This window comes from Mastacembelus armatus, chromosome 3 (genome assembly GCF_900324485.2).
Source record: "Mastacembelus armatus chromosome 3, fMasArm1.2, whole genome shotgun sequence".
Lineage (NCBI taxonomy): Eukaryota > Metazoa > Chordata > Actinopteri > Synbranchiformes > Mastacembelidae > Mastacembelus > Mastacembelus armatus.
Window position 1 is genome coordinate 12,226,638 of NC_046635.1, and position 25,986 is coordinate 12,252,623.

Here is a 25,986-nt window from a genome sequence, read left to right on the forward strand (position 1 = left end):
AACAGAGAAGGGACATGGTAGTACGGTGGCCGAGAAGGGCAAACGCGCTGCAAAACAAAAACGCTGCAAAAGAGAAACGCTGCAAAACAGAAACGCTGCAAAAGAGAAACGCTGCAAAACAAAAACGCTGCAAAAGAGAAATGCTGCAAAACAAAAACGCTGCAAAAGAGAAACGCTGCAAAACAAAAACGCTGCAAAAGAGAAACGCTGCAAAACAAAAACGCTGCAAAACAGAAACGCTGCAAAACAGAAACGCTGCAAAAGAGAAACGCTGCAAAACAAAAACGCTGCAAAAGAGAAACGCTGCAAAACAAAAACGCTGCAAAACAGAAACGCTGCAAAAGAGAGAACACAACGGAAGTGCGCCAGGCCGATAGGGGGACCCCGAACTGAGGGGTGCAATGAACAAAGAACTTTTACAGAGGCGAGAGAGACACATGTAGTGACATAAGTCACGTCTCATTTTGGAGTCTGCGTAATGACGCAGGTTATAGTGTTGAATTGCAAAAGAATTGAATGAGCGACCTCTGATGATTGTTCTCATGTGCTAATATGTGCTAACAATGTTCTGTTATATTTGTTTACTTGATCAAAATGTCATACAACGTGGGGGGGTTGGGAGATCTGAAGGTGCGTTTTCCATTTGTTACTTAACACTTGGCCGTCATCTTTTACAACATTGTACTTTTATAATACTGTAAAACATGACGGCCAAGTGTTTAAAAAATAATAAATGTAAAACGTACTCTAATGCCCGCTAAATTCACAGCCAGCAGACGTTCTTTTGTCACTTTGCTTTAAGTTTTTAGTCAGAACAGGTAACAGGTAACAGGCTACTGTTTCAGCCGTAGCCACGCTAAGTAGGGATGGGAATATCGACTCTCTGGAATCGATACTTCCATACTTTGGAGTCGATACTTTCTTAAGTATCGCTCGATACCACTCCTAATAAAAAACGTGCAATTAGTTTTCACTTCTGAGAGTTTTGGATGTGTGAAAACCAGCCCAAGCGTATTTTAAATGGTCTTCCGTATCACATGATTATGGCAGCCAATCAGATGTCAGAGCTTTCCAGAGCCAGTCATGCACTGCAGAAGGAAGTATTACTCTCTCCACTCTGCAGCGTGGAGGGACCTCCTCCGTCTGTGCTGACAGGCACGGCAGCATGAAGAGAGATAGAAAAAGAAGCATTGTGTGGTGCTATTTTTCACCCACTACGAGGGGAAATGCTATTTATTTATTATCATTTTATTATTAGCATTTAAACAAGTATTTATGTTCATGAGCATTATTCATGTTGCCATTGCAATAAAGATATTAATCAACACTGTGCAATAATGATTTTCCTTTAAGGTGCAGAAGGTATCGGTATCGTCAATACTGACCCTGTAGTTACTTGGTATCGGATCGATACCAAATTCTGTGGTATCGCCCATCAGTAACGCTAACTCCCCTCACCGAACAGCTCTCTCTCACCCTCCCTCTCTTCCCTCCACACACACTTCTTCCCTCCTCCCTGACCCATCTCCCTCTAGTTCACCCTACCGACTCCCCAAAGAACACCCTGAACAAGACAACAACCTATAGTCATTACAGCACCTTCAGATCTCCCACCCTGCAACACCCCCCCCCCCCGCCACGTCTCCCGACGTTGTATGACATTTTGATCAAGTAAACAAATGTAACAGAACATTGTTAGCACATATTAGCACATGAGAACAATCATCAGAGGTCGCTCATTCAATTCTTTTGCAATTCAACACTATAACCTGCGTCATTACACAGCCTCCAAAATGAGACGTGACTTATGTCACTACATGTGTCTCTCTCGCCTCTGTAAAAGTTCTTTGTTCATTGCACCCCTCAGTTCGGGGTCCCCCTATCGGCCTGGCGCACTTCCGTTGTGTTCTCTCTTTTGCAGCGTTTCTGTTTTGCAGCGTTTCTGTTTTGCAGCGTTTCTGTTTTGCAGCGTTTCTCTTTTGCAGCGTTTCTCTTTTGCAGCGTTTCTGTTTTGCAGCGTTTCTGTTTTGCAGCGTTTTTGTTTTGCAGCGTTTCTCTTTTGCAGCGTTTTTGTTTTGCAGCGTTTCTCTTTTGCAGCGTTTCTGTTTTGCAGCGTTTCTCTTTTGCAGCGTTTCTGTTTTGCAGCGTTTCTGTTTTGCAGCGTTTCTCTTTTGCAGCGTTTCTCTTTTGCAGCGTTTCTGTTTTGCAGCGCGTTTGCCCTTGTCGGCCACCGTATGGTAGCCTATTAAACAATCTCTAGCAAAGTTTTTTTTATCCGTACATCAAACAGAGGAAAAAAGAACCCTGTGGACAATTATTGAAACCAATGAAGAAAAAAAATAAGCTAATTCTGTCCCATTATAAGGATTTGGGAATATTTCACAACCAGTAGTGCCTTCTTGGTATGCATATATATATGTATTTTACCTTTTTTTAAAAAATGTTTCAGTGTTAATTTTAGTAATTTTGTTATCTCAATGTAATCTTTTTATTTTTATTTTTACTTTTCTTTTTTCTCTTCATTCTCTTGACTGATAACTTTTGTTTTTTTTCTAAAGATGTGCGCCTTTTTCTAAAATTTATTTTTGCTGTTCATTTTATGCCATTGTAATTTCTCTTTTGCTGTGGTGTTTTATGAAATTTAATTTTTTGTGATGTGTTTTGCACTTTAGGGCCACCGTAAATAAATGCTAAAATGTCATAATACTGTGTTATCCAAAATGGAGTTCTGACTAGTTGAAATTCTATCAAAGTTATCTTTGTCTTGACTTTTGTTTATAATTACAGCCCTATTCACTGGCAGTCTTTCAGCTGTTTGGTTTGTTACAACCCCCGGAGATGTATTTATGACACAGCACATTTGGCTACATTACATTGTGTATTTGTATTCCAAAATACATCATCTGGGGAAAAGTTATTTCTGTTTGTGCTGTTAGAAATAATAGAGATGTTTTTCAAAAGCAGGAAGGTTGGAAGAGTATTTACATCTGTGGGTATAAAATTTCATATATTTGATTGGCAAAGGAAACCAAACAAGACATAAGCAAAGGCTGTATTATGTTAACTTGGCTAATCTTAGAATGCCCTCTAACTTAAAGACCAGGGCCCATATTCACAAAGCTTCTTAGAATCCACTAGAATCCACTCAGAGAGCTCCTATCTTAGCCCAAAAAGTCCTAGCTGGGAGTCTTAGACTAAAAGTGATTTAGGAAACTTCTCAGAGCAACTCTGAGTAAGGAAAGTACAAAAACCTTTATCTCAGTGAGAAGGTGTTGTTGACCCTGTTGCTTGGGATGATGCGACATTTCAAGGACTGTGATTGGTTGATCAAAAACAATCTGTAAAGGTCTTAAAATGCGCTCTTTGTGAAAATAGAATAAATGATAAAGGAATGGACAGTGAAATCATAAAATGTTTGTATTAAGAAATCATGAATACAGACTACTTTATGCAAAGTTTCTGTAGGCTAAATATCTTAAAGTTAATTAAAACAGACAAATGTTGACAATGTGTTTTTCATGCAGTAGTTAATATATTTAAGTGATTACATTTATTTACCATAGTGACTTTATTACTTGTAATCCACTTCAGATTGATGGGTGCAAAACGGCTCACCTTTTGCCAATTTACATGATTGCAGGACAGTCTGTTTAAATTGTACTTTTGGATGGCATGTAGCCAACAATCCAAGAGAGATGGAAGGAAAAACAAGAAAACCAAATTGGACAGAAGAGACTGGGAAACCTGAAGATTTCTGTGTCACTGTCATCAGGCTGTGAAAGCGTTTCAATAGTCAAAGTCTGTGCAATCACTCTGCAGATGGAAGGTTGTGACAGACACAAGTCATCACTACTCCACTGTTGCATTTTTCCAGTTGCCAAATACCTCAATGTTGTAATCTCTTTCATTTCTGGCATTATGGCATTACTACGTTGGGTGGGAGATGTGAGCGCATCTCTAATAAGTTCGACCACAAACATTATCCCATCGTGATGCAATATGTAGAGTTTAATTAACTGACTAAAGTTCCCCTGGAGAAGAGCATGTGTAGATTTGAATCTTGCCAGTAATAACTAAATATATAACACTTTACCTTTAACCCTGTTACACACACAAGACGTAGCCTGAAGTAATTATTGACAGAGAAGACCTGTTTTTTTTATTTTCATAATGAATAGACCTGATGCTTTTGAGAAGATTTGAATTGATAGAAAAGTTCATAGCATGAGGATTTTGGGCACCAAACTTTAAAAATGGAGTAATATTATCAGCTAATCGCAGACATGAACAGTAAGGAACACATATGCGTAAAAGGTTAACAGGCTGCTACCTCGGTCTTATACACTGCCTGTACAAAACATTAGATTATGTTAAAAATGTAAAAATTGCCTGAACAATTGCTGCATTGTTCATCTTGATAAAAAACAGCATTATCTTTTCAAAAGATACTAAACTGTTGTCTGTGGTTTCAGTAGAAAAGAATTACCAAGTAATTAGTGGTAGTTTTTTTTTTTTTTTTACATGATTAATAAACTCAATCTGACCAAAGACTGTAAATTAACACAGCTGTATTTATTAAAGGAAATATCTGTCACGCAGATGAACAGTACATTTTCCTGCCTTAAATGCAACACATTGTGCTCAAAAGGCCATATCATCAATTAAAATAAAACAAAAGCTAAACAAGACAAATATTACAGCTTTAAACACAAATTCACAGGCTGAAAACACAAACTGAACAGAATAACCAATAGGAAACTTCCTCCACACCATGACAAATAAATTACAAAAAATCTTCCTTATGCAGACAAAAGTTAAAATCATTTTTGCAGTGCGTTGGCTGGTACAAGCATTACACTGCATGTTAAATGTGGCTTTTTATCAGTGCAAAAACATAATTATCTTGAAAGTTGGTAAGAATGCATTTTAATAGTGGTATGTCTGGGAGCATCCTGCAGGTAAATGTGTCCTATTTTATAAAGACACATTATGTAAACTTCAGCGTTTTTATAAAGCACTATTGGGATAGCGTGAGGTAAACATGGAGCAGATCCTGCATGGCTCTAAGGTGACAGACCAAATGAATGAAACCACTGCACTGCTTCTTTATTCAATATTATTCAGGATATTCAGCACAACTGAGATGCAGTAAGTGAATTCAACAGCCTGTCTCTCTTGGTCTGAGCATGTAAAGAGTGGCACACATTTACACTCTTGCGCACGTCATATCCAGTGGTTCTACTCAACGAAAAGATCAGTAAGGTTTCAGGATGACTGGTTTAAAAGGGGTGGAAGGGTGATGACACCACTCTCTGGATTTCAATATCCATAATATTGTCAAATGCATAGGCTGCATGAAACAATATCTTGATTCATTCAATATTTGATACATGTAAACCAACCTTTCATTACACACATCTTAAATGCAGGCTTTGTATCTAAAACTTAATTGTTTAACAAATACAAGGTCACTCAGCTGTCATTTTAAGGAAAAAGCTGTTTCTGCTTTTAAACACATTTCTCCACTTAAAATCTGGCTATGTGTTCGCTCGACAGGTGGCTGTTAAAAGCTGGTAGTTTCTTTCTCAACTCAGTTTCAGTGGTTACATGGATTAACACTGGTGACAGATTTTCAACAGTGGCAAACAGGCACCAAGCATCAAGCATGAATTCCTCAGGCATAAAACACTCTGTTCTTTCGTATGTCCTGTTTATTCCACTCAACATTCACCCTAAATATCACTAAAAATACAGCATCTGTATTGGATTTCCTTATAGCTTCTAAAATGTGTGTATTTATTAGTACATACACTTTTTTGATTATGACTGAAAATACTGTTCTTAGCACCACAGAAGTGGATTGAAGGTTTTGACTTATTTCCCCACCATGAAAATTTGTCGCTGTTGTAACAGTCATTAATTCCTGCTCACTAAAGCTGCATTTTCAGTGAAGCATGAAACCATTAACTTTTTACAGCTTCTCTTCTAGCTTACAATATGCGTGTGAAGACATTAAAAATGAAATATGACTTTAAGAATGTTTTTGAGGGACAATGCTACAAATTAAACTTATTGAGTTCTCTACAGTATATAGCTTATTTTACCCAATCCCTGGTTTCCAATATATGCCACCTTTTCAACTGTCACAATTTGTTTATCTAAGTTTCAAAAATGTAAAAAATTAAATAATAATAATAAAAAAAAAAACTCTACACAGCTCCATTATTCTGAATTTACAGAGGCTGAGCTCCAATGGAGATTTATTTAAACTCTTCCTAGTCATTTTTTTTTTTTTTTTTTTTTTTTTAAATTTGTTAGTCAAATCGTCTTACGCTTTGATATTCACATTCCTTTCAGAATAAGGTGCTACTGGTGTTGGGAATACATTAACACCAAACTATTTTGATTCAAACATATTACCATCTAAATGTTGTGCACAGCAGAAATTCAAATGTTGTCTTAATTGGACTGTAAACCTACAGTAAACTTTTGCCCTCATACAGTCTCACGCTGATTATTTAGAAATTGCCACTGTAAAAAAAAAAACCTGCAATTCTCAAAAACCGATCATGACCCAAAACTAAGCACTCGGCTGCTAGAAGAAAGTATGTGCTGATGTTTAGTCAGCTACATCATAGAGTGTGACAACCACTTAAAAAATACTTCAGCCACTGCTCTGATAAGTCCGCCTAAACAAAGAAAGAATAAACAATGTTCTGGCATACATATGGAAGAGCTGTGCTCTTGTCCATCTACAAGGATAAAGTACTTTGTTGAACTATATTTCTACATCAATATGTTTTTTGCTTCTTTATTATTTTCTTTATTTTTTAAGTATCAGCCAATTTTGCTCTTGGGCAATATTTGTTGTAGGTGTGGTCACATAAATCAACCTTATTAAGCAGGAAATTTACAGCCACAACTCCATAACTTCAGGCTCCAGAGGGAACAAGGACTGTGTATCCATATTGAAATGGTACCTGTAACACACGTCACAGGGTACAGGTAGATTTTGATATTCTACTTAATACTTTACAAAAACTGACTAAATAAAGACTAATAATATTCTCTTGTAACAATCTGAATAATGGAGCTGTGGTTGACAAATTTAGTGTATGAACAAAATGACTGTGACAATACATACATCCACAATACAGTTAGGTTCTGGCAACCAAAATATTCTGTTCAAGATGTGACAGAATGTGAAAAAGCAAAGTAGTCATGTGTTGTAAACTGCCAAAGCAGCTGAATTAAAGGAAAAACATTCAGAACCCAGTTTTGTCAGACATGTAGTATTTGCACTGGGTGTATAAATATATTTAATTCTTATTTCTCTGCAGAGCCTCACACAGGTTCAGGTTCGGATCTGGCTCTTGACTCATGATCTCAACACATTCCCATTCTCCACTACAACTAGACCGTTTCACTGCCTCCACCACGGTCTGCACATACAGACCATCCTCAAATGTTGGTGCCATGGCAACAGGTTCTCGCGCCCATGACCTACGCTCCTCGTGGGCCTGAAAAGACTGTCTCAGTGCCTTTACCATGGCGCTCAGCCCCCGCAGATGAGGAAGCGGCATGTCTCTCACCTCTGGTCCCACCCACCCACTGTCATCTAGCAACAATTCCTCACCTTTACCCCCATTGCGTTGACCATACAGTTCAGTGCCCCTGGCGACCAATCTCCCAGCGGATCCAACAACCATAACCTCTTGCACAAATGATCCTGGCATGTTGAAGTTCAGGGTCACAGTGCAGCACACACCGGAACCAGAACCAGGTCCACCCATCAACATTTGAAAGAAACAAAAGTCATCACTGGTGACACGGCGGATGCCTCGGATCAAACCGTTTTGTTGCACAAAGGTCCGCAGTAAGCCGTGAACGCGATAGGCCCGAGAACCAGTTAGATAACTTAAAAGGTCAATGATGGCAGAGCCAACAGTGTGCAGCCCACCTCCTCCCATAAGCTCCTCACAGGTCCAACCGTATGACTGTTCCAAGAGGCTTGGCCCGTAGACTCGGACATCACACACCTGCATTTCACCAACATATCCCTCCACTAGCAGCTGGTGCATTGCAACAAAAGCTGGCATGAAGCGCAGGGTATTACCCATGATGCTGAGCAGCTGTGGGTAGTATCTGGCTGCAGTTACCATCTTGAATAAGTCCACAGCAGTTGCAGCTTTCTCACACACAACATTCTTACCTATACCTGCAGAGAAACAGAGAAGGACGGGGCTTATTATTATTCGAGTAAGACTGAATTCAAATATTTTCAAAGTCAATTAGAAATCAAGAATTTTAAATTTCAAAGATATCATCATGCATATAAAACCCTTATGATTTTCTGTTTGCTAAACAGCTGATTTTATCCCTTGAAATATTATTTTATGCTGCAGATTAGGGGATGAGCATCATGTTCACTCTGCAATTATTACTAAAGGTAAAAAAGTTTTACATTGTATTTTTGCTTTACGTACACTTAGTTTCTAAACTCGACTTGTATGAACAACTTATAATGTAACACAATGCAGTTCTACAATATCTAAAACTAACAAATAGGTTTACTGCAATGTTGATGTATTAAAGAGCACTTGTTTTAGCAAAGTGTACCTGTTAAAGTGCTTGTGTACATTGTGGAGTTGATGGGCATAAATCGTATTATTGGTTGGACTTAAAAAGTCAACATTCTCCTGCAATCTCATGTGATAGCAGAGGCTGTGTGTAGTTTTTAAATATGGATATCAGCAGCCTTCACTATCCCTTGGAATTAGTGTTGTGGTTAAATTCTTTGGTGTGGTCACACTCAGGAAGTTGCAACTAAAACAGGAAGCTGCAGTCAACACTCAGGAATTCCATGATATACAGCAAGTCAGCTTTATAGGTCTACTCACCTCTGATAGGATAGCAGGTTGGTCGTGTTTGCAACAATGTGCTCCTAACAGATGTAGACGTTTTTGTCATATTATGTTTTGGGCTTTTCCAATCAAACTACTCTGTTCCCTGTGGTCATGGCTATTATCACCACTAACTCACCAAGTCTAGAGTAAATCCTGAGAAATACGGTAGAGGAGAATGTGACGGTTTGCAGCATAAGCATCTTCTGTGGTGTATTCTCACTACAGCAAAAAAAAAAAAATTCAAATCTCGTCCGTAGTCTACCTGCCACGCCCAGGTCACACTCTGTACACTGCCTGTATGACTCTAAAACAGTGTAAATGGAAACTACAATGTAAGACCTGAACCTAGCGTTTAGGAAGAACACTGATGTTCCCCTAAAAAAAATCTTAAAAGAAAACTGCTGTTTTTCAATAATTCTTTTTTATAGCAGTTCTGTATGACTACATGCATGTACACAACAAAAATGTGAAGTGCAAAAGTGCAAATAATACATCTTAAATACACCCATAGCTACTAGTAAAAGTGTTCGTGTGTGTGTTATGACCTCTTACCCAGTGCTTTGACAGCAATCTGCCTTGTCATTGAGGGTGGAATATAAATGCAAACAAGGTCGACATCTTGGTGCAACAGAACGTCATCAGATCGGCTGGTGTGAAATGGGATGCCCAGCTCCTTTGCCAAGCAGCATGCTTCCTCTTCGCTTCGGCCCCAGAGTGCATGAACCTCAAAGCCTTCAGCTTTCAACAATGGGACCAGCACTCGTGCTGTGCTGCCCGTGCCAAATACTCCAACTCCTGGCAACATGACAGTGCCACTGTGACTTTATGTGAGAACCATGGTCAGGGACACGGCCATCTCAAGAGCCTAGACTCCGCTTGTCTGTCAAAGCCGTTACTATTGTCTGAAATACCTAGGAGAAAATAAAGGAATACATTATTAAAAGCTGAGTGACAACAATATCCTGGGTTGAAATAATTACTGCTTCCATAAAGCACTTTTCCAGGGAAAAAAAAGACATAATTACATTCATTTCTAACCCTGACTGACGGAGGTTTAGACCAGTTTTTCCTTATCTGTCTGACACCTACTTACATTGTCATGTTACGTGGTTAACATGCCATTCCTCTGATGTTCCACACCCACTAAAAGTCAACATCTCTGTAGCCAGTACAAAATCAGTGTATGACACAAAAGTATTCAGACACAACATAAAAATTTATAAAATTAAATAATATTCATCCAGTGCTACCCAATTCAATAGCTTAGCTCACCTGACGCCCTTCCACCCCTTCACATTCCTTTGGTCATGTCCTAATCTTAAACTGTCACAGGCCTGTAACTGTGTGGATATCAATCACCACTGTTAAACTACAGTTGGCCTGTGTGTTGGGACCAGCGGCCCTCTGTATTAGCTAAGTCTGCAACTAATGGGATTGATCAAGTAATTATTTTTGACAGCAAAAGCGTCCAATGTTTTTGTTTCTTCTGTCTGCTCAAGGATTTGGAGCCTTACGACTTTAAACCGGATATCCATTTTTGGGCTGCTTGATAAAACAAAACACTTGTTAGTATTGCGAAGATTTGTCTGCCGAAAAAGACGTGATGTTGATGACTGCGACTGGCAGCAACTGACAGTGCCTCATGTCTCCCTGCAGACATGTCAGTACATAGCTACTGATAAAGGCGTCCGCGTGTGTGCCTGCGCACCTGCATTACCCGTGTAACCCCTGAAGAAACACAACCTCCATTTTCTCTGCAGCACCTCAAATATCCTGAGCAAACATACGGTTAGCACGCTGACAGCCGTCAGTCACAGACACCAGACACCACACACAACCTCCTCGCTGCGTTATTGTCCGCTGGTCAAATAAGAAAGTTACCTGGAACAATCGCTATCAAGATCACCAGTAATTGGTGATCATTTAACGATACCATAAATGTTGGTAAAGCGTCTCCTAGTTTAACTAAGACAGGTGCAGTGTTAGCGTTATCTTCCGCGGACAACTGGGTTCGCACGCACTACGCTAGCTAGACTCGGCAGCTAGCATGTTCGGCTAACCTTAGTCGGCCAGACACCCGTAAAACAGCTCAAAAACTGTCAGCAGCCGTGGAAACTTAACAGAGTTAGCATCTAAAGTTCATCTGTGTAAAGATGTTCAAACGCGGCATGAAAAAGACGCCATAGGGAAGTGTAACTTCCTCTACCTGCTGTGTTCAGTCAGACATCTACGAAGCCGGGCGCTGCCCAGTTGCTAATGGTAACTCCAGAAGCACTGTGGGAAGACCCAGAGACGTTAAAGAGGCCGGAGATGTACCGCCAGAGGAGGGTTACGGAAGGAAAACAAACAATAGCTATACTGGCAAATATGGCCTTGGTCCACGTACTTACACATGTTTATCTGCAGATGACAGCTGAATAATAAAAAGAAAAAATAAAAAAAAGAAAAAGAACCAATATTTAGGCCTATAATGACACACACACACAAACACATGCAAAAAGAACAGACACACATGAGATGGTACAAAATGAGTCTACAGACTCAAAACGACTAACAAAAAAACCCGAATCTAAACTAAAAAGTACTACAAAGTGAATGGTATTATCTATTGATGAAATTCACTCTTTAATAGTGGCCAAGGTTGAGTTTTTCCATCAGTTATTCAGTAAAAAATTAATATAGATGAGACCACAACCTCTTATCACAACTACACTATCAAACTAATACAGTAATTCTGTGTATTTCCAACCCCTTGTTTAAAAAATCTTTCCCCTCTTTTTTGACTTTTTTTCTATTTGTGGTAGACACTGTTCGGAAATAAACACATATTAAGGAATTTCTGTTTTTACTGATACAATACTTGGTGTCAACGTTAAGCAATATTGGCATCATGAGCCATAAAAATGTTGGTGACATTTGATTAATTGTAGCATTTACATTATATGTATTACTATCAAAAAACACATTCATACATTGATGTTTGGCTGCAGTTTGCGATTAAAAAAAAGTTTGCATAATGATCAGTCAAACACGTACATGAGTGCCATACGTGATGCTGCTGACTTTGATGGACATTTTTCATCCTCAAACCCCAAAACACTCATTATTAGTTTGATATAAACTTTGTAATATAATTTTACACTTACACTAAATTCACACCAGGGGAAACAATCAATGTGAACAGGATGAATAATTACAACAAGCTAAACGTGTTTTCATATCGTCACCTTTTAACGAAAGACTTTAAAAATGTATGAACCTGTCTTATAACTCAACTTTCTTTCTGTATAAATGTTCCCAAAACAGACTTCTATTTTCTGTAGTATAAAGAAATGTTTTTTAAAACTTTCAAGCCTTTTGCAACTGAAGCTAGAGGTGTGTCTGCTAGTGTACAGAGAAGTGTTTGATCACTAAAGGTGGTGTAATGGTGGTTTGGGGATCACAGAAAAAATTGCAGGAACAGATATTCATGGAGATATGCATGGCTGCATGATGTGCTGTTACAGATGGCAAGACTGACAAAGCTGTGGAAGGAGACCATTCAAAACTGAACTGTATTCAAATTAAACAGGAGTTATTATTTCCTTTCAAACCTAATGACACTGTCATGATGAATTTTATTCTCCATGGATTCATAACAGTTTTTGTCATATCAGCTCTTTTAGCAAATCTTTATAATTCTGCTTTATTCTTTACAGAAAAATTGCCAAAATCCAGATAGGAAAGAAGGACAATCCAAGACTTGTTCATAGGTTTGTCTGTAATGTGAGGATGAGAACATTTAACAACTTAAGGCAATTATTTCACAGAACTTGGTTGCATGCAATTGTTGGCTGAAAAAGGGCACTTGAAACCTATATTGATAATGGTTTGTAAAATGTTTTAAGAAAAACGTCAAACATTTCATCGTTACAGTCCTATACTGTTTAGTAGGACAAAACATAACATGATTTTCTATATGGATGATGCACATGATGACCCAGTGTCGGGTTAAACTAATATGTAGGTGTTTTCTGTGAACAGTTCCTACATAACTGCACTATTTGAAAGTATACTGAATTAATTACATAGTTCTAACTTTTTTGCTCTTTTGCTTTTATATGTGCATTACCAGAAGATGCACATAAAACAGCAGTGTTTTGTAATCCCATATAGAATGAGCAAGATGTTTGGCTTGGCCAAGAAATATAAATTCTGTATAAATCATGGAATAATCGATTGTGTGGTATTAGTACTTCTAATTCTACTTGACCTGAACATTGTGGACAGCATTTGGCTTCTGTCTAGTGTGTGTATTACCACCCTCTGTCCAGCAGGGGCGCTAAACTACCAACGGACTTGCACACGAAGCGAAAGGCATCATGGGACTTTTAGTTCTCAGTGAAGGACGGTTTGCTTGATAACACCGCGAAGAAAAAAATACAAGACATTTGCCGCCGAAAATGAATGCTCAGTCTCGGATTCTGCATAATCACAAGCTCTGTATGCTCTGAGTCCGGACAAACTCAGGTAGATTTGCTCGTCGGAAGAACAGGGGCTCACTTTTGGTGAAAAATAAACAGGAAGTCGTTAGCGTTGTGGGACGTGTAGTTCCGCTCGGAGGCCGCGGAGCTTGATAACAACGCACAGAATAAAGAAACAACAATAAAATAACACAAACTTCACCAAAACAGCGTGATTCTATCCTCCGCGTTGAAGTAAACATGCCCGGGTTCACCTGTTGTGTTCCTGGCTGCTACAACAACTCGCACCGGGACCGGGACCTGCGCTTCTACACGTTTCCTAAGGACAGCACGCTGAGGGAGCTGTGGCTGAGGAACATCTCCCGGGCAGGGGTCAGCGGCTGCTTCAGCACCTTTCAGCCCACCACAGGACACCGAGTCTGCAGCGTTCATTTCGCCGGCGGGAGGAAAACCTACAGTATCCGAGTACCGTCCCTCTTCCCCCTGCGGGGGGTGAACGAGCGTAGGAGTCGGCGGGGCAGAGGGAGGAAAGTGTCCGCGGCGGTTCCTGCCACCGGTGCTGCAGCCACCTCCGGGATTGTCATCGCCAGCGTGCTGGGAAGCACGGCAGAGGGAGCCGAGGCCATTGCGGGCGGCGAGGCCAGCGACGACAGCATCACCGTGGTTCAGATAGGCCAGAACGGGGAGTACCTGGGCACGGCGCGGCTGCCCGCCCAGTCAGAGGGGACTTGTTTCAGTGCGCCGATCGCCAGCACAGACGAGCTCAACCCCGACGGCTCATCGGTCGAAGCCGCGTCCACCGCGCACCAGCCGGCCGTGCAGTACGTCAGTGTGACCAGCAGCCCGCTGGACCACTCGTACTCGCTGACCACCGGCACCACGTCGGCCGAGCTGCTGCGGAAACTGAACGAGCAGCGGGACATCATCGCACTTATGGAGGTGAAGATGAAGGAAATGAAGGCGACCATCCGCCAGCTGCGGGTGGCCGAGGCCAAGCTGCAGGAGGAGGTGCGGGAACGGGACCGGCTGCTGTACGGCAACTCGGTGGCTTTTAGCGTCCGGAAGAAAATCTGATGGGTAAACATCACCGGAGACGCCCCGTACAGAGACTCTACTACCGGAGCTGACGCCAAGGGTTTTGAAGAAGGCAGATCCAGCCCTATTTTGTATAAAACTATGAGCGATGACAAGTAAAGCTGGTTTTTCGTAGGCCTGATGTAAATAGTTGGCTGGCTAGTTTATGTAGCTGATAGTAATAACCTCATTGCTAATCACTTAGAAACATGCACAGTCCACTAGTGGCCTGCAGCCCAACCAAGGTCAATAACACCAATAAAACCGGTTTTACTCATTCAACGGAGAAGTATCCAGTAATTCGCACAGGCATACAAGTTAGGCCTGCTTTCATATTTATAAACGGACTAATGGGTAAATACCCAAAACTTCCCAGTTGCATATAAAACTTTTCTCATCACATTTCTCTGACAAAGTTTGTAATTCCCTCCGTTTGAGTTGAAATTAAGAGGCTGTTGCAAGAAACCCCTCACACATTATCCTAGAGGTAAAGTTTGCCAAGATGAAGTATCAACAGGACCTTACCATAAACACTACTCTTGGTGCACTTACAGTGTTAGTCAAATAAAGCTCTACCATCAATTAATCTGAGTTGCCTTGTCAAAGTACCCTGAGGTCTTTTCCTTTGGTTTTGCTGAAGACATTTGTACAACAGAAAGGGACCATAAGGAATTCCTTCAAACTATAATGGGCACTCAAAAGATCAAATCTTAAGGGATGTTTCTTGAAGACATTCATTAAGTTACATTTCTGTAACAGTTTTTTTTTTTCTCTTGGGAAATACATTTTCTTAAGATACCTTATGCAACTTGAACGTGTATGTTTGTTTTCAGGAGGTTCTGTGAAACAAACAGCACCAGCTTGTTTCTGTGTGATTTGTGAATTGTATGTGCCTGTTGATGGTCAGATCTGTCCTTTTCACAAGTGTTTTATGAACACGTTACATTACATTTCAGACTTTTGAAATGGTTCTGACAGATGTGCTCTGCTCTCAGTTTGAAGTAAATGTGATTTTGAAATAGTGCTGATTCATGCTGAATATTTTCTGATGCCAACAAATATGTTGTGATTTTGTCCAGTGTCACTGTAACAACACAGAAGCAGACTGTGTCAAGAGATCCTGGACTTTATTTTTTACCTTGGCTCACACTGTCAAATAAACTCCAAGCAGAGGTTACAAAGGAGTTGTCAACATTAAGAAAGCTAAAATGTGCGAAGGAAAAGAATAGCTGTAAAGGAAACGACTTACTTAAATTCAGTTTGCGATTGAATTTGTTAGTCTAATGTAACCCTGCACACTCTTTCAAATATCTGAAGCAGAAAAAATGAAGTCTTATTTTCCCGTCTTCAGGATCTGCTTCAGGGCTGACAGCAGATGATCTAAGATTGCAATTGGAAAATGAGCCCTGTAAAATAGGTTTGCAACAAGATGTGGGGGGGGGGATTACTTTTAAATAAAAATAAACCAATGACCTGAACAGTGCCTAGAGAGAGAATAATAATTATGATAATGCATAGGCAGGATAGATATCCTATAGAGAAGCCACCAGAGCAGTTAAAAAGTTTATAAAATACAAATCAAATGTTTATCATTTTAAAGGCTAAATGATAAAGATGTGATGGAAACAAAACATGAATTCAAACCTCAATGCTGAATACTGCTGTGGTGTTTTATACACCTGCTCAGTGACATGAGCAGGTGCTTAAAGCATCACTTAATGTACTGTATGTCAGCAAGAACAAGCTGTCACCTTCAGAATGACAAAGATGTGTATTATAGTTTCAGTGTGTCCCCATGCGAAGTATGAAGGATTATCAGCTGTTTACAGTGCCTATAAAACGTATTCACCCTCTTGGATGTTTTACCCTTTTATTGATTTATAAATCAATTATGGTCAATATAATTTGGCTTTTTTGACAGTAAAATTATAAAGAAAAACCTCTTTAATATCAAAGTGAAAACAGGTTTCTATAAAGTAATGTGAAAAATATGTAATAGGTGATTGCATAAATATTCACCCCCTTCCAGTCAGTAGATGCATCTTTGGCTGCAATCACAGTGTGATAGGTCTCAGTCGGGCTTGCACATCTGGACACTTCAATTTTACTCCATTGTTCTTTGCAAAACTGCTCAAGCCCTCTTGAAAGTCTGGCCACAGATTCTCTATTGGATTGAGGTTGGGGCTTTGACTCGGCCACTTCAGAACATTCACCTTGTTGATTTTAAACTTTTTCTGTGTAGCTTATGCTGTATGCTTTAAGTCAATGTCTTGCTGGAAAATAAATCTTCTCCCAAGATGTAATTCTCTTGCAAACTGAATAAGATTATCCTCCAAGATTTTCCACATGCCTTTTGGCGAACTCTTCTCGAGATGTAATATGAGTTTTTTTCAACAGTAGCTTTCTCTTTCCCACTCTCCTATAAAGGTTTGACTTTATGGGAGAGTTGACTGGTGAAGAACCTGGGCAACAGCTGTTGTATGGAGAGTCTCTCTCATCTCAGCTGCTGAAGCTTGTATCTCCTTCAGAGTAGTCATATGGTGCTGGCCTCTCACTGGTCTCCTTGCACGGTCACTCCAACTTAGATGTGCCATATTCCTTCCATTTCTTGATGATGGATTTAACTGAACTCTAGGGGATGTGCAGAACCTTGGAAATTCCCTGACTTTTACTTTCCAATAACCTTTTCTCTGAGTTCCTTGAAGTGTTTCTTTGTCTTCATGATGTAATGGTAGACACGAAAACTAATTAATCAGTGACTGGACCTTCCAGACACAGCTGTGTTTATACTACAATCACTTGAGACACATTCACTGCAGTCAGGTGATCCCACTTACACTGATGGAGACTACTAGCACCAATTGGCTGGACCTCTGTTGAATGAAGTCAAGTCATTTCAAAGCCGGTGAATATTTATGCAATCACTTATTTAACATTACATATTTTTATTTAATTGTAAAAGTCTGTTTTTACTTTGACATTAAAAAGGGTTTTTTAAAATTATTACTTTTGGCCAAAACGCCATATTATAGATAGATACTTTATTCATCCCATTCAATTCAGATTGTCCTGCAGCTCTTATATTAACTTTAACATAGAGATTTCACTATAAAATATAAAATTTGAGATATAATTAACAGATAAAGGCACTCAGTTAATAACATATAGCATAAATAGCATAACTAACATATCAACAATTACCATTAAACTGTCTAATGGCTGTGGGGACAAAGGATCTCCACAACCTCTCAGTTATGCAGCGCAGTGAGATGAGCCTCCCACTGCAGCTGCTACTCTGTTTAGTCAGCATATCATAGAGGGGGTGTTTATTATTGTTCAATATAGAAAGCAGCTTCCTCCACATCTGCTGCTCCTAGCACAGAACTGGCCTTTTTCACCAGTTTGTCCAGGCGCCTAAAGTCTCTGTCTGTAATGTCACTCCCCCAACAGACAGCAGCATAGGACAGTGTACTTTGACATGACAGTGTGGTAGAACATGCACAGCATGTCACTGCAGACACTGTATGAACCGAGTCGTCTCAAGAAGAAGAGGCGGCTCTGCCATTTTCTGTACACTACATACACATTGGCAGACCACTCCAGTTTTTTGTCCAGTACCACCCTCAGGTACTTGAACGTCTGTACAGTCTCTATCTCCTGTCCATCAGTGCAGCCTGGTATGGTGCTTTTGATCTCCAAAAACCCACCACCAGCTCCTTAGTCTTGGTGGTGTTCAGAAGATAGTTCTTTTTGCTCCAGTCAGTGAAGGCCTCCACTAGGTTCCTGTACTCCTCCTCCCATCCACCATGCACAAAGTCTGATGCGTGGACCGTAAACAGAAAGGAGCAAGAACAGTCCCCTGTGGAGCCCAGTGCTGCATTCCAGTGTCCCAGAAACACATCTCCCAGCCTGCCATACTACGGTCTGGAGGTAGCAGAGCTGAAGATGTTGAGGTTCTCTCTGGGAGTGACGAGGATGGATAGGATCAGGAATGAGGACATCAGAGGGACAGCTCATGTTAGATGTTTTGGAGAAAAAGCCAAGGAAGCCAGATTGAAATGGTTTGGACATGTTCAGAGCAGGGACAGTAAATACATTGGTAAAAGGATGCTGAGGTTAGAGCTGCCAGGAAGGAGGCCTAGAGGAAGACCAAAGAGGAGGTTCTTGGATGTGGTGAAGGAGGACATGAGGATAGTTGGTGTGGGTGAGGAGGATACAGAGGATAGGGTTAAATGGAGACAGATGATTCGCTGTGGCGACCCCTGAAGGGAGCAGCCGAAAGGAAAAGAAGAAGATTGACCATGATGGATTTATAAAGTCAATAAAAAGGTTAAACATCCAAGAGGGTGAATACTTTTTATACACACTGTATATGTTTGACTTTTTCACAGTAAAAACAAACAAAATGTGTTTTTTTGATTGGTGCAGTCAAATGTTGCAGTATGGCTTTCATGCTCTAGATGGCGTGGGGTTAAAGCTTGAAGCTTTACCTCCTGTCTAGATGGCCTAATTTGTTTTATTTGTCTGATTATTTCTTGGTAGCTTTGACAGTCATTTGCTTCATTGTTACAGATATTAAAGCACTGAAATATTGAATGTGAATCTCATTAGAGTGTAATGGGGACCTTTAGGTAAAATGCATAATTTTAAACGTCGTAAGAATGTGTTAAAGAGAAAGAGAGAGAGATGGATGAATAGATAGATAGCATTGAACAGAGCTACGATCCACATCCTAATCTCATCTTGATTTATTTATTTATTTTTTTAAACTCCCAACAGTGTTGCATAATGCTTTAATCCAGCACTGTCAATCAAACTTACACAAGTCCATCTTCCTTTTCTGTGGCTGCTGCTGTTTAAAACATGTCATCTTTACATTCAGGCCAAACAGCATGTCAGATTGTCTCATCCTTTGAGAGCATTTATGTAATGTGCATCAAGTAAAACACTGTAAGTGCAACTAATGCTTAGTACCATATATACAGTACAATGACAGTAAAAATGTAATATCTGCACCTGGAAAAAAAGGTTGTCATTATATTAAAGCTCACCACAGGTTTAATTTTCCAACGGCTTAATTTATCCTTTGAACTGATATTTGTGGATATAATACAATGCATTTGCAGTGTTTTTTGTATAGCCATTTCCATGTAGGTAACCTTTAAGAATAAAAATATATATTTTTATTTTTTTTAAATAAATTTAAAAAGTAATGTAGAAGAACATATTTCCATTTTTCAAATCAAATTTTAAAATGTATTTAGTGCCGAATAAATAAACAGTACTAAAGAGCATAATAGTGCCTACAAAAATCGGCATGTGCCATTGTCTTGAACCATATGCCTGTTTCTGAAGGTATAGTACATTTAGTTCAATGAAATTAAATCTGACAATTTAAAGGAGAGGGGAGGAGGTGTGCACTGAAATGTGCAGAAACAAATACACACGCTTGCATGTGAGCTGAAGAGGATTATATGTACTGAGTGACCTGGAAGCATTAATATTTAGGGGTATTTTAGTGAAAATGTGACTGTTTGCAGCAAGGCTGAGAGGTGCACAATGTCAGAAGTTTCTCAGTATATTTGTCCCTACAGCCTGATTCAGTATAATACAGCTAGAACAAACTGTTTATAATATATATAGTATATATATATAGTTTTTGCGCAGAAAAACTGCACCATAGTTTAAGAAAATGTAAGTGAAAATTTGTATGCATGTGTAATTTCTTAGTGAGAGGACATCCTGACACACACCAACAGAAATGTAATTCCTTCATCTATTCATTATCTATACTGCTTAATCCTGTCAAAGGAAGCACCGGGGCCAGAGCCAATCCCAGCTCTTGCTGGACAGATCGCCAGTCTACTACAGAGAACCACTCCCACCTGCAGCCAGTTTAGAATCAACAATCTGCCTAACTGGCATGTGTTTAGACTGTGGGAGTCACTGGACAAAACCAGACACAGGGAGAACTCCACACAGAAAAGCCACAAGGTTCCTGGTGTTAAAAACCAAGAGCCTTGTGTGGATACTTGAAGAATAATACTGTAACCACTCTTCTGGGAAGACTTAACACCAAATTGTTTGAAACCTGATTTTTTTTAGGCAAGGCCTCACTGTTGGAGTTCCTATTTCATCCCATAGGTGTTAGATGGCGTTAAAATCAGGGGTCTGTGCAGGTTGGTCAACTTTTTCCACACCACACTCTGAAAACTGCTACAGACCTTTGTCTGTGCTTTATTATATTGAAACATGAAAGGACTAAACTGTTTATTAAACCAAACTATTGTCTAAAATGTAAGGATATTCTGTTGCATTGGGGCATTCGTCAAACACTGAAACATCCCCAGAATAGCCCCCAGTAGCACATCAAAAGTACACAGCCCTTTGCATCAACAAGAAAAATCACAAAAGCTGAAATAGCTCTGAAAATCAGTGAAAAAACTTTAACATACAGTATTCATAAAGCTTGTGCACATCTGTAAAGGTAATAAGATAAAAAAACAACACATTTGCTGAGCTTACAGAAATTTTCAGAAAGGCTCACAGTAACATAGTAACTCCTGTGATGTACTGATTTGTGGCAGCAGCAGCTTCAGATTATTCTGTATTTAATGATTGTTTTAAGATGCAGATTAACAATGGGTTACAATTCCTCCTGTGTCAGTATACAGATGTGAACCAGGACTTAGACTAATGCATACAGTGTGAGCCATCTGGGATTATAGCAAAAGATCTGGAGCCTGAAAGGGACAGAATGGGGATGTAATTGAGGAGCTCAAATAAGGCAGGTTGCGATTGAAAGAGATGGTTTACAATCAACCATCTTTGAGCATTTTTATTCTAAAACTGTTTATCACAACACAGTGCTCTTCAGTAACTCCTCCTGACCCACATAGGGGCAGATCTTTCTCACATGGGCTGCTTCTATTCTCAGAGGGTGCTCCGCATCTATGCTGGACTCCCAGGTGAACTTGATTCTTTTATCCTCGCTGGGACATCACCCATCTGTTTGCATGAAAAAGAATTCTCCTGACACCTCTGGTAATCTTTCACTCTACTGTCATTTGGTAATAACTCATTGTTTAATAGTAAAACCAGATTGTAGCGACAGATAGATGTTTTGGGTGTGCAATCACCATTATTTTATTGGTATTTCAAATAAATGTTCTAAATACTAAAGACCGGAAATGAGAATGCTGTAATCCAGTGTGCTGTGTTGTGATGCTGTCATTGGTTTGCAGTTTCCAAGCTCTCTGTGGCTCTTGCCTTGTGCCCTCCCCAGTGCGCACACACACACACACACACACACATACACACACACATACACAACATCCTCTTACTCTCTGGGATGCATTGGTCCTGTCCGCTGTTAATCTAGCTGGGTTGTGTCATTTCTGTACTTTTGCAATCTGATGAATTCCCAACGGATGGCAGGACACATCACATTTTAAAGCGGCTATTTTATACTTCTGAATTGACAGCAAAAGGGAGTTTTGAATCAGAGCTCCTGGTTCAGAGGTGGGACTCAGCTCAACTGGACTCTGCTGAGCCAAACAATGAAGTCCCACGCAGGCACTGCGACTATGCTTCTGCTCATCAATCTCTGCCTCAGTAAGGATGCAATTTTACTCTCCAGATGTTTACTGAGCATGCTGTATGTGTGTGTGTGAGACTATGTGCAATTAGGTCTTTTAGAAAAAAGTTTATAAGTGCTCAGTTTGCTCCTACCTGGCCAAATGTGTGCTCTGGTACTGATGGTGGCTTACAGATTTTTATCATGTGTCCGTATCTGTACATAAATCTTGTCTTTAAACTAAACTCAGGGAGAAACTCAGGTTGATCAGAGGAATTTTGGCAGCTTTGTCAGAAAAAAGCTCAAAGTGATTAAGTAATAAAGATGGCTGACAGAATATTTCATTCAGCATGTTCTGAAACTGAGGAGGGAAAGGTTTTACAAATGCACTTACGTTAATGAAATGCTTAATGTTCCCTCATGCTCTGATTGTGTCTCTCATCTCCTCCTCTCTTTTCTGTGTGTGTGTTGTGTGTGTACGTTCAGTGTGTGTAACATCATGTATTTGAGTGTAAATTGTAGAAGCTATAATATTTGACAGTACTTGAGGCTGAAAACAGTCTGAATGAAACATGCAAAAACTTTATTGAAATTTCACAGTGACAAATACTTTATGTTTTGCAGACAATACCATAATGAAGGAATGCCAGTAGAATTATTAATAAATTATTTTGATGTATATCTATTATCTGTGATACATAGACAAAAAGGAGGCAAATACAGGACTAAGCAATCAAAGAAAACAGGCATTAACAATATTTAGCCATTATTAAACTGTAAAAAATAGAAGAGTTACACATAACTAGTGAAGGAAAAGCAAACCATAAATTTAGTATAAATTTAGCTTATGTATAAATAAATTGAAAATAACAAAGGTAATTGCAGAAAAGTGTATTCATTAAATTAATTTTGAGATCACCTGTGATGGACTGGTGACGTGTCCAGGGTGTACCCCTGCCTTTCACCCAAAGACAGCTGGGATAGGCTCCAGCAGATCCCTGTGACCCTAAATAGGAATAAGCGGGTATAGATAATGGATGGGTGGATGGATGGATTTTGAAATCATATTTCAGATAGATTAGGCAAGGTTGCTGACACTGACGTTGCATTTTCTGAGATGTCCTAAGAGCCAACAACAGAGCAAATAAGCGCTCTCACTTAAGCACAATGTATACCTGTGTACAGGTTAATGTACACATGTACTATTTCAAGTCAGGGGTTAAATATTTCTGTTAAACCACGTATCACACCTTTTTAGGAATATTTCAGTGAAAACCAGGCTCAGAGGGATGTGTTATGTGGGAGCTGGTCAGTCAGACTCAGACAGCTTATACCTGGTTTTATAGTCCTAAACTGAATTTGGCTCTGAGGATGATTAAATTCCTCCAGATGAATAGAATACAACATATTTGTGAATTTGTTTTATCCATCTAAGCACTGAATTGATCATATTGTGTTTTACTCTGAAATCAAATCCAAATACACACATACTATGTTATCGGCTTATTATTCACATATACCAGTTTTGACAAAACTATCTTTCTCTTTTCTCTCCACTAGGCTTGGTACCTGTGTGTTTTGGAGCAGCAATTCCTGTTTCATGTGGTTCTATCTACAAGAGTTTTGCTCAGTGTTTAGTCACACTTGGGGACAGTTTGGTGGAAACAACCAAAGACCAGGACACACAAGACATTGATGCCATCTGCAGGTGTGTGTCTGCCTGAAACCTTTCAGGCATTCCTTTAGTCCTTTCTTTGGCTTAAAGTACAGATCAGTGGACCTAATACAGGTCTTTAAGGAACACCTTTACCATCTGCAACCACATACTGAACTCTACCAGAGATATGATATGATTAGAGGCAGTTGTAAACAAACATTTTAAAACCTACAGAGAAAATCAGTGATTCTAGGATTTTGAAAATACAGGACATCTTGAATAAATGTAGAGAGCTGTTAAGGTCACAAGTGTCACCACCCTTTTGCAATGGAAGCAAACTTCCATATTAAGGGGATCTTTGCCAGAGATAAAAGCTGATTTCAAAATATGTACAAGTGATGAATTCCCAAAGGATGACAGGGCACACCACATTTTAAAGCAGCTACTTCATACTCCTGCCTCAGCAAGGCACATGATCTGTAGATGATCATGATAAGATATTTATCACTGCATCATAATTGTATGTAATGAATTCACTAATGGTAATCGATGAATGTTAATGTGGTAACACAGTAAACAGTGACACTTTATACTTTCTAAGCATTGGCATGTTAGCATTGTAACTGTAAGCTAAATGAATCTCAGGCTAACAGAGACTTAACAAGACAGGAACCTTTTTGTTCTGTTTTGCTGTAATCACAATGAATGTGTGTTCAAACCAACCTGCAGACAATTATGATCCGAATATGCAGTTGTGCAGTTACAGAATCTTTAAACTCATTGTTTTGGGTTTATGGTCTGCAAGATTATTGGTTTGGTTCAGAGTCTCTGGTCTCCTTGGCATCACATCCAGATTACTGCACCAATATGAGGGATTAAACCTCCGAAGGTCTGCAAAAACACAGTTTTTAGGAGTGTTAATTATGCTTAAACTTCTGCTCTGTTTTATGTAACATTTACACACAATTAGTTTACTCTCCTAGTGAACGATATGCTACAGGTATTAATTTATTCATCTTCTGCTGATATTGCTTCCTTTTCTGGTTCCTTGAAGGACCTGGAATGCTTTCCATGTTTGTGCCAATTCAGCTTTGGCCGGCTGTCCTGGAGAGGCAGCAGCTGTCTGGGAGTCTCTAAGACAAGAGTCGAGGAAGATGCAGTTTTCTGGAAACCTCTATGACATGTGTGCCAGCCGCACCACCCTCCCACCCAGTACTGTACCTGCCCCTCAGAGCCCCCCTACCTCTGACCAGACCAACCAGGAAACACTGAAAGGGGAAACTTACAAGCTCAGCCCCACCCTCACCACACTGTGGTTTCCTGTATGTAGCATGCTACTAGTTCTGTTCAAGAGTTAGCTGGCAGTCAGTCAGTATGATGACTGCCAGTTGATCCAAAAATACAACATTTTGTACATCATGCTCATCATGACTGAATGTTAATCCTTAATTCAGGATTTTATTAACTGGTTTTTGGTTCGGTGTTTTTAGATGTCTTAAACACATCAGATTATTACTGATATAATTTTACAGGCCTTGCACTGGTGAAAAATAAGTTGCATTCATTAAAACAAATATTTAAATGATATATACCAGTTTAACTCTAACTTAGTCATGGACTGCATATATCCTGTGCAAATGCTAAATTAAACAAATGTTCTGCACTACAGCATTATTACAGTGCTGTATAGTGTAAAGCAGCATTTTTGTGCAATATGTGGCTAAAATCTATCACTTGTGTAAAATTGTCATTTTGTGCGACTCCTTTCATTGGTTTTAGGTTTGGTTTAAGTTTCACTTGAGTCAGTTTAATAATGTAATGCGTCTCCTGTGTGGCAGTATATATCAACCATGGCACAATATAAAAAGTATACAAAAGTTTAAAATGCAAATGACAACATGTAGCTTCTAAGTACAGCGGCCAGTGGCTTGAAGAAGGAGCAGGGTCCCTTACTACATTAACAGTCACTGCAATTTTATTTGACGCAGTATAACTTTTATTTGATAATAAGCAACATCAGCTTTGCCATCACGCACTGTATTTTATTCACTGGTTTTCAACAATTTATTTACTGTATTATTTTCTAGTTTTGTTTTTGGTTAAATGCAATATTTTTCACAGTATTATAGAGTGGAACACTGATTTTTAACCCAACAAAAATTAAAGGTGTTATGGTGAGTTAAAGTGAATTATTGTTAAAGCGTTTTGGTGTCGGTGTTGTGCGTATGTGTCTGTGTGCAGTCTTAATGCTCTTAAAGTCTTTCATAACAGTAGAGCCATGAGTATTAATCTGTCTTTATTCATCCACAG

General features: G+C 39.5%; 3 protein-coding genes across 7 annotated transcripts; 2 read left to right on the forward strand and 1 right to left on the reverse strand.

The window, feature by feature from the left end:
* Positions 1-4,551: 4,551 nt before the first annotated feature.
* Positions 4,552-12,277, reverse strand: gfod2 (glucose-fructose oxidoreductase domain containing 2). Of its 5 annotated transcripts, XM_026319827.1 has the most exons (4): positions 10,179-11,106; positions 10,000-10,065; positions 9,459-9,817; positions 4,552-8,218 (listed from the first exon to the last, which is right to left on the reverse strand). In XM_026319827.1, exons 3-4 carry the CDS (start codon positions 9,709-9,711, stop codon positions 7,320-7,322), a joined length of 1,152 nt encoding a protein of 383 aa, XP_026175612.1. In that variant the 5' UTR covers positions 9,712-9,817; positions 10,000-10,065; positions 10,179-11,106; the 3' UTR covers positions 4,552-7,319. The 5 variants fall into 5 exon arrangements, with proteins under 5 accessions (XP_026175612.1, XP_026175609.1, XP_026175610.1 ...); XM_026319824.1 differs by lacking the exons at positions 10,000-10,065; positions 10,179-11,106 and adding an exon at positions 11,113-12,277; XM_026319825.1 differs by lacking the exon at positions 10,000-10,065.
* Positions 12,278-13,257: 980 nt separating this feature from the next.
* Positions 13,258-16,739, forward strand: thap11 (THAP domain containing 11). Its single transcript, XM_026319830.2, has one exon. The coding sequence runs from the start codon at positions 13,610-13,612 to the stop codon at positions 14,441-14,443; it is 834 nt and encodes a 277-aa protein (XP_026175615.1). The 5' UTR covers positions 13,258-13,609; the 3' UTR covers positions 14,444-16,739.
* A 5,263-nt stretch (positions 16,740-22,002) lies between these two features.
* On the forward strand, positions 22,003-25,034 carry nrn1lb (neuritin 1-like b). Its single transcript, XM_026320339.1, has 3 exons — positions 22,003-22,057; positions 23,580-23,727; positions 24,731-25,034. Exons 1-3 carry the CDS (start codon positions 22,003-22,005, stop codon positions 25,032-25,034), a joined length of 507 nt encoding a protein of 168 aa, XP_026176124.1.
* The last annotated feature ends 952 nt before the right edge of the window (positions 25,035-25,986 follow it).

What these genes read in the sequence shown, in the direction of transcription:
- gfod2 (XM_026319824.1), bottom strand. Translation starts at nt 9,711, where the DNA reads ATGTTGCCAGGAGTTGGAGTATTTGGCACGGGCAGCACAGCACGAGTG. An exon ending in GATTGCTGTCAAAGCACTGG is followed by an intron (nt 8,219 to 9,458) that starts GTAAGAGGTCAT and finishes GTTTCTCTGCAG; the next exon opens with GTATAGGTAAGAATGTTGTG.
- thap11 (XM_026319830.2), top strand. Translation starts at nt 13,610, where the DNA reads ATGCCCGGGTTCACCTGTTGTGTTCCTGGCTGCTACAACAACTCGCAC.
- nrn1lb (XM_026320339.1), top strand. Translation starts at nt 22,003, where the DNA reads ATGAAGTCCCACGCAGGCACTGCGACTATGCTTCTGCTCATCAATCTC. An exon ending in GCTCATCAATCTCTGCCTCA is followed by an intron (nt 22,058 to 23,579) that starts GTAAGGATGCAA and finishes TCTCTCCACTAG; the next exon opens with GCTTGGTACCTGTGTGTTTT. An exon ending in GACATTGATGCCATCTGCAG is followed by an intron (nt 23,728 to 24,730) that starts GTGTGTGTCTGC and finishes GGTTCCTTGAAG; the next exon opens with GACCTGGAATGCTTTCCATG.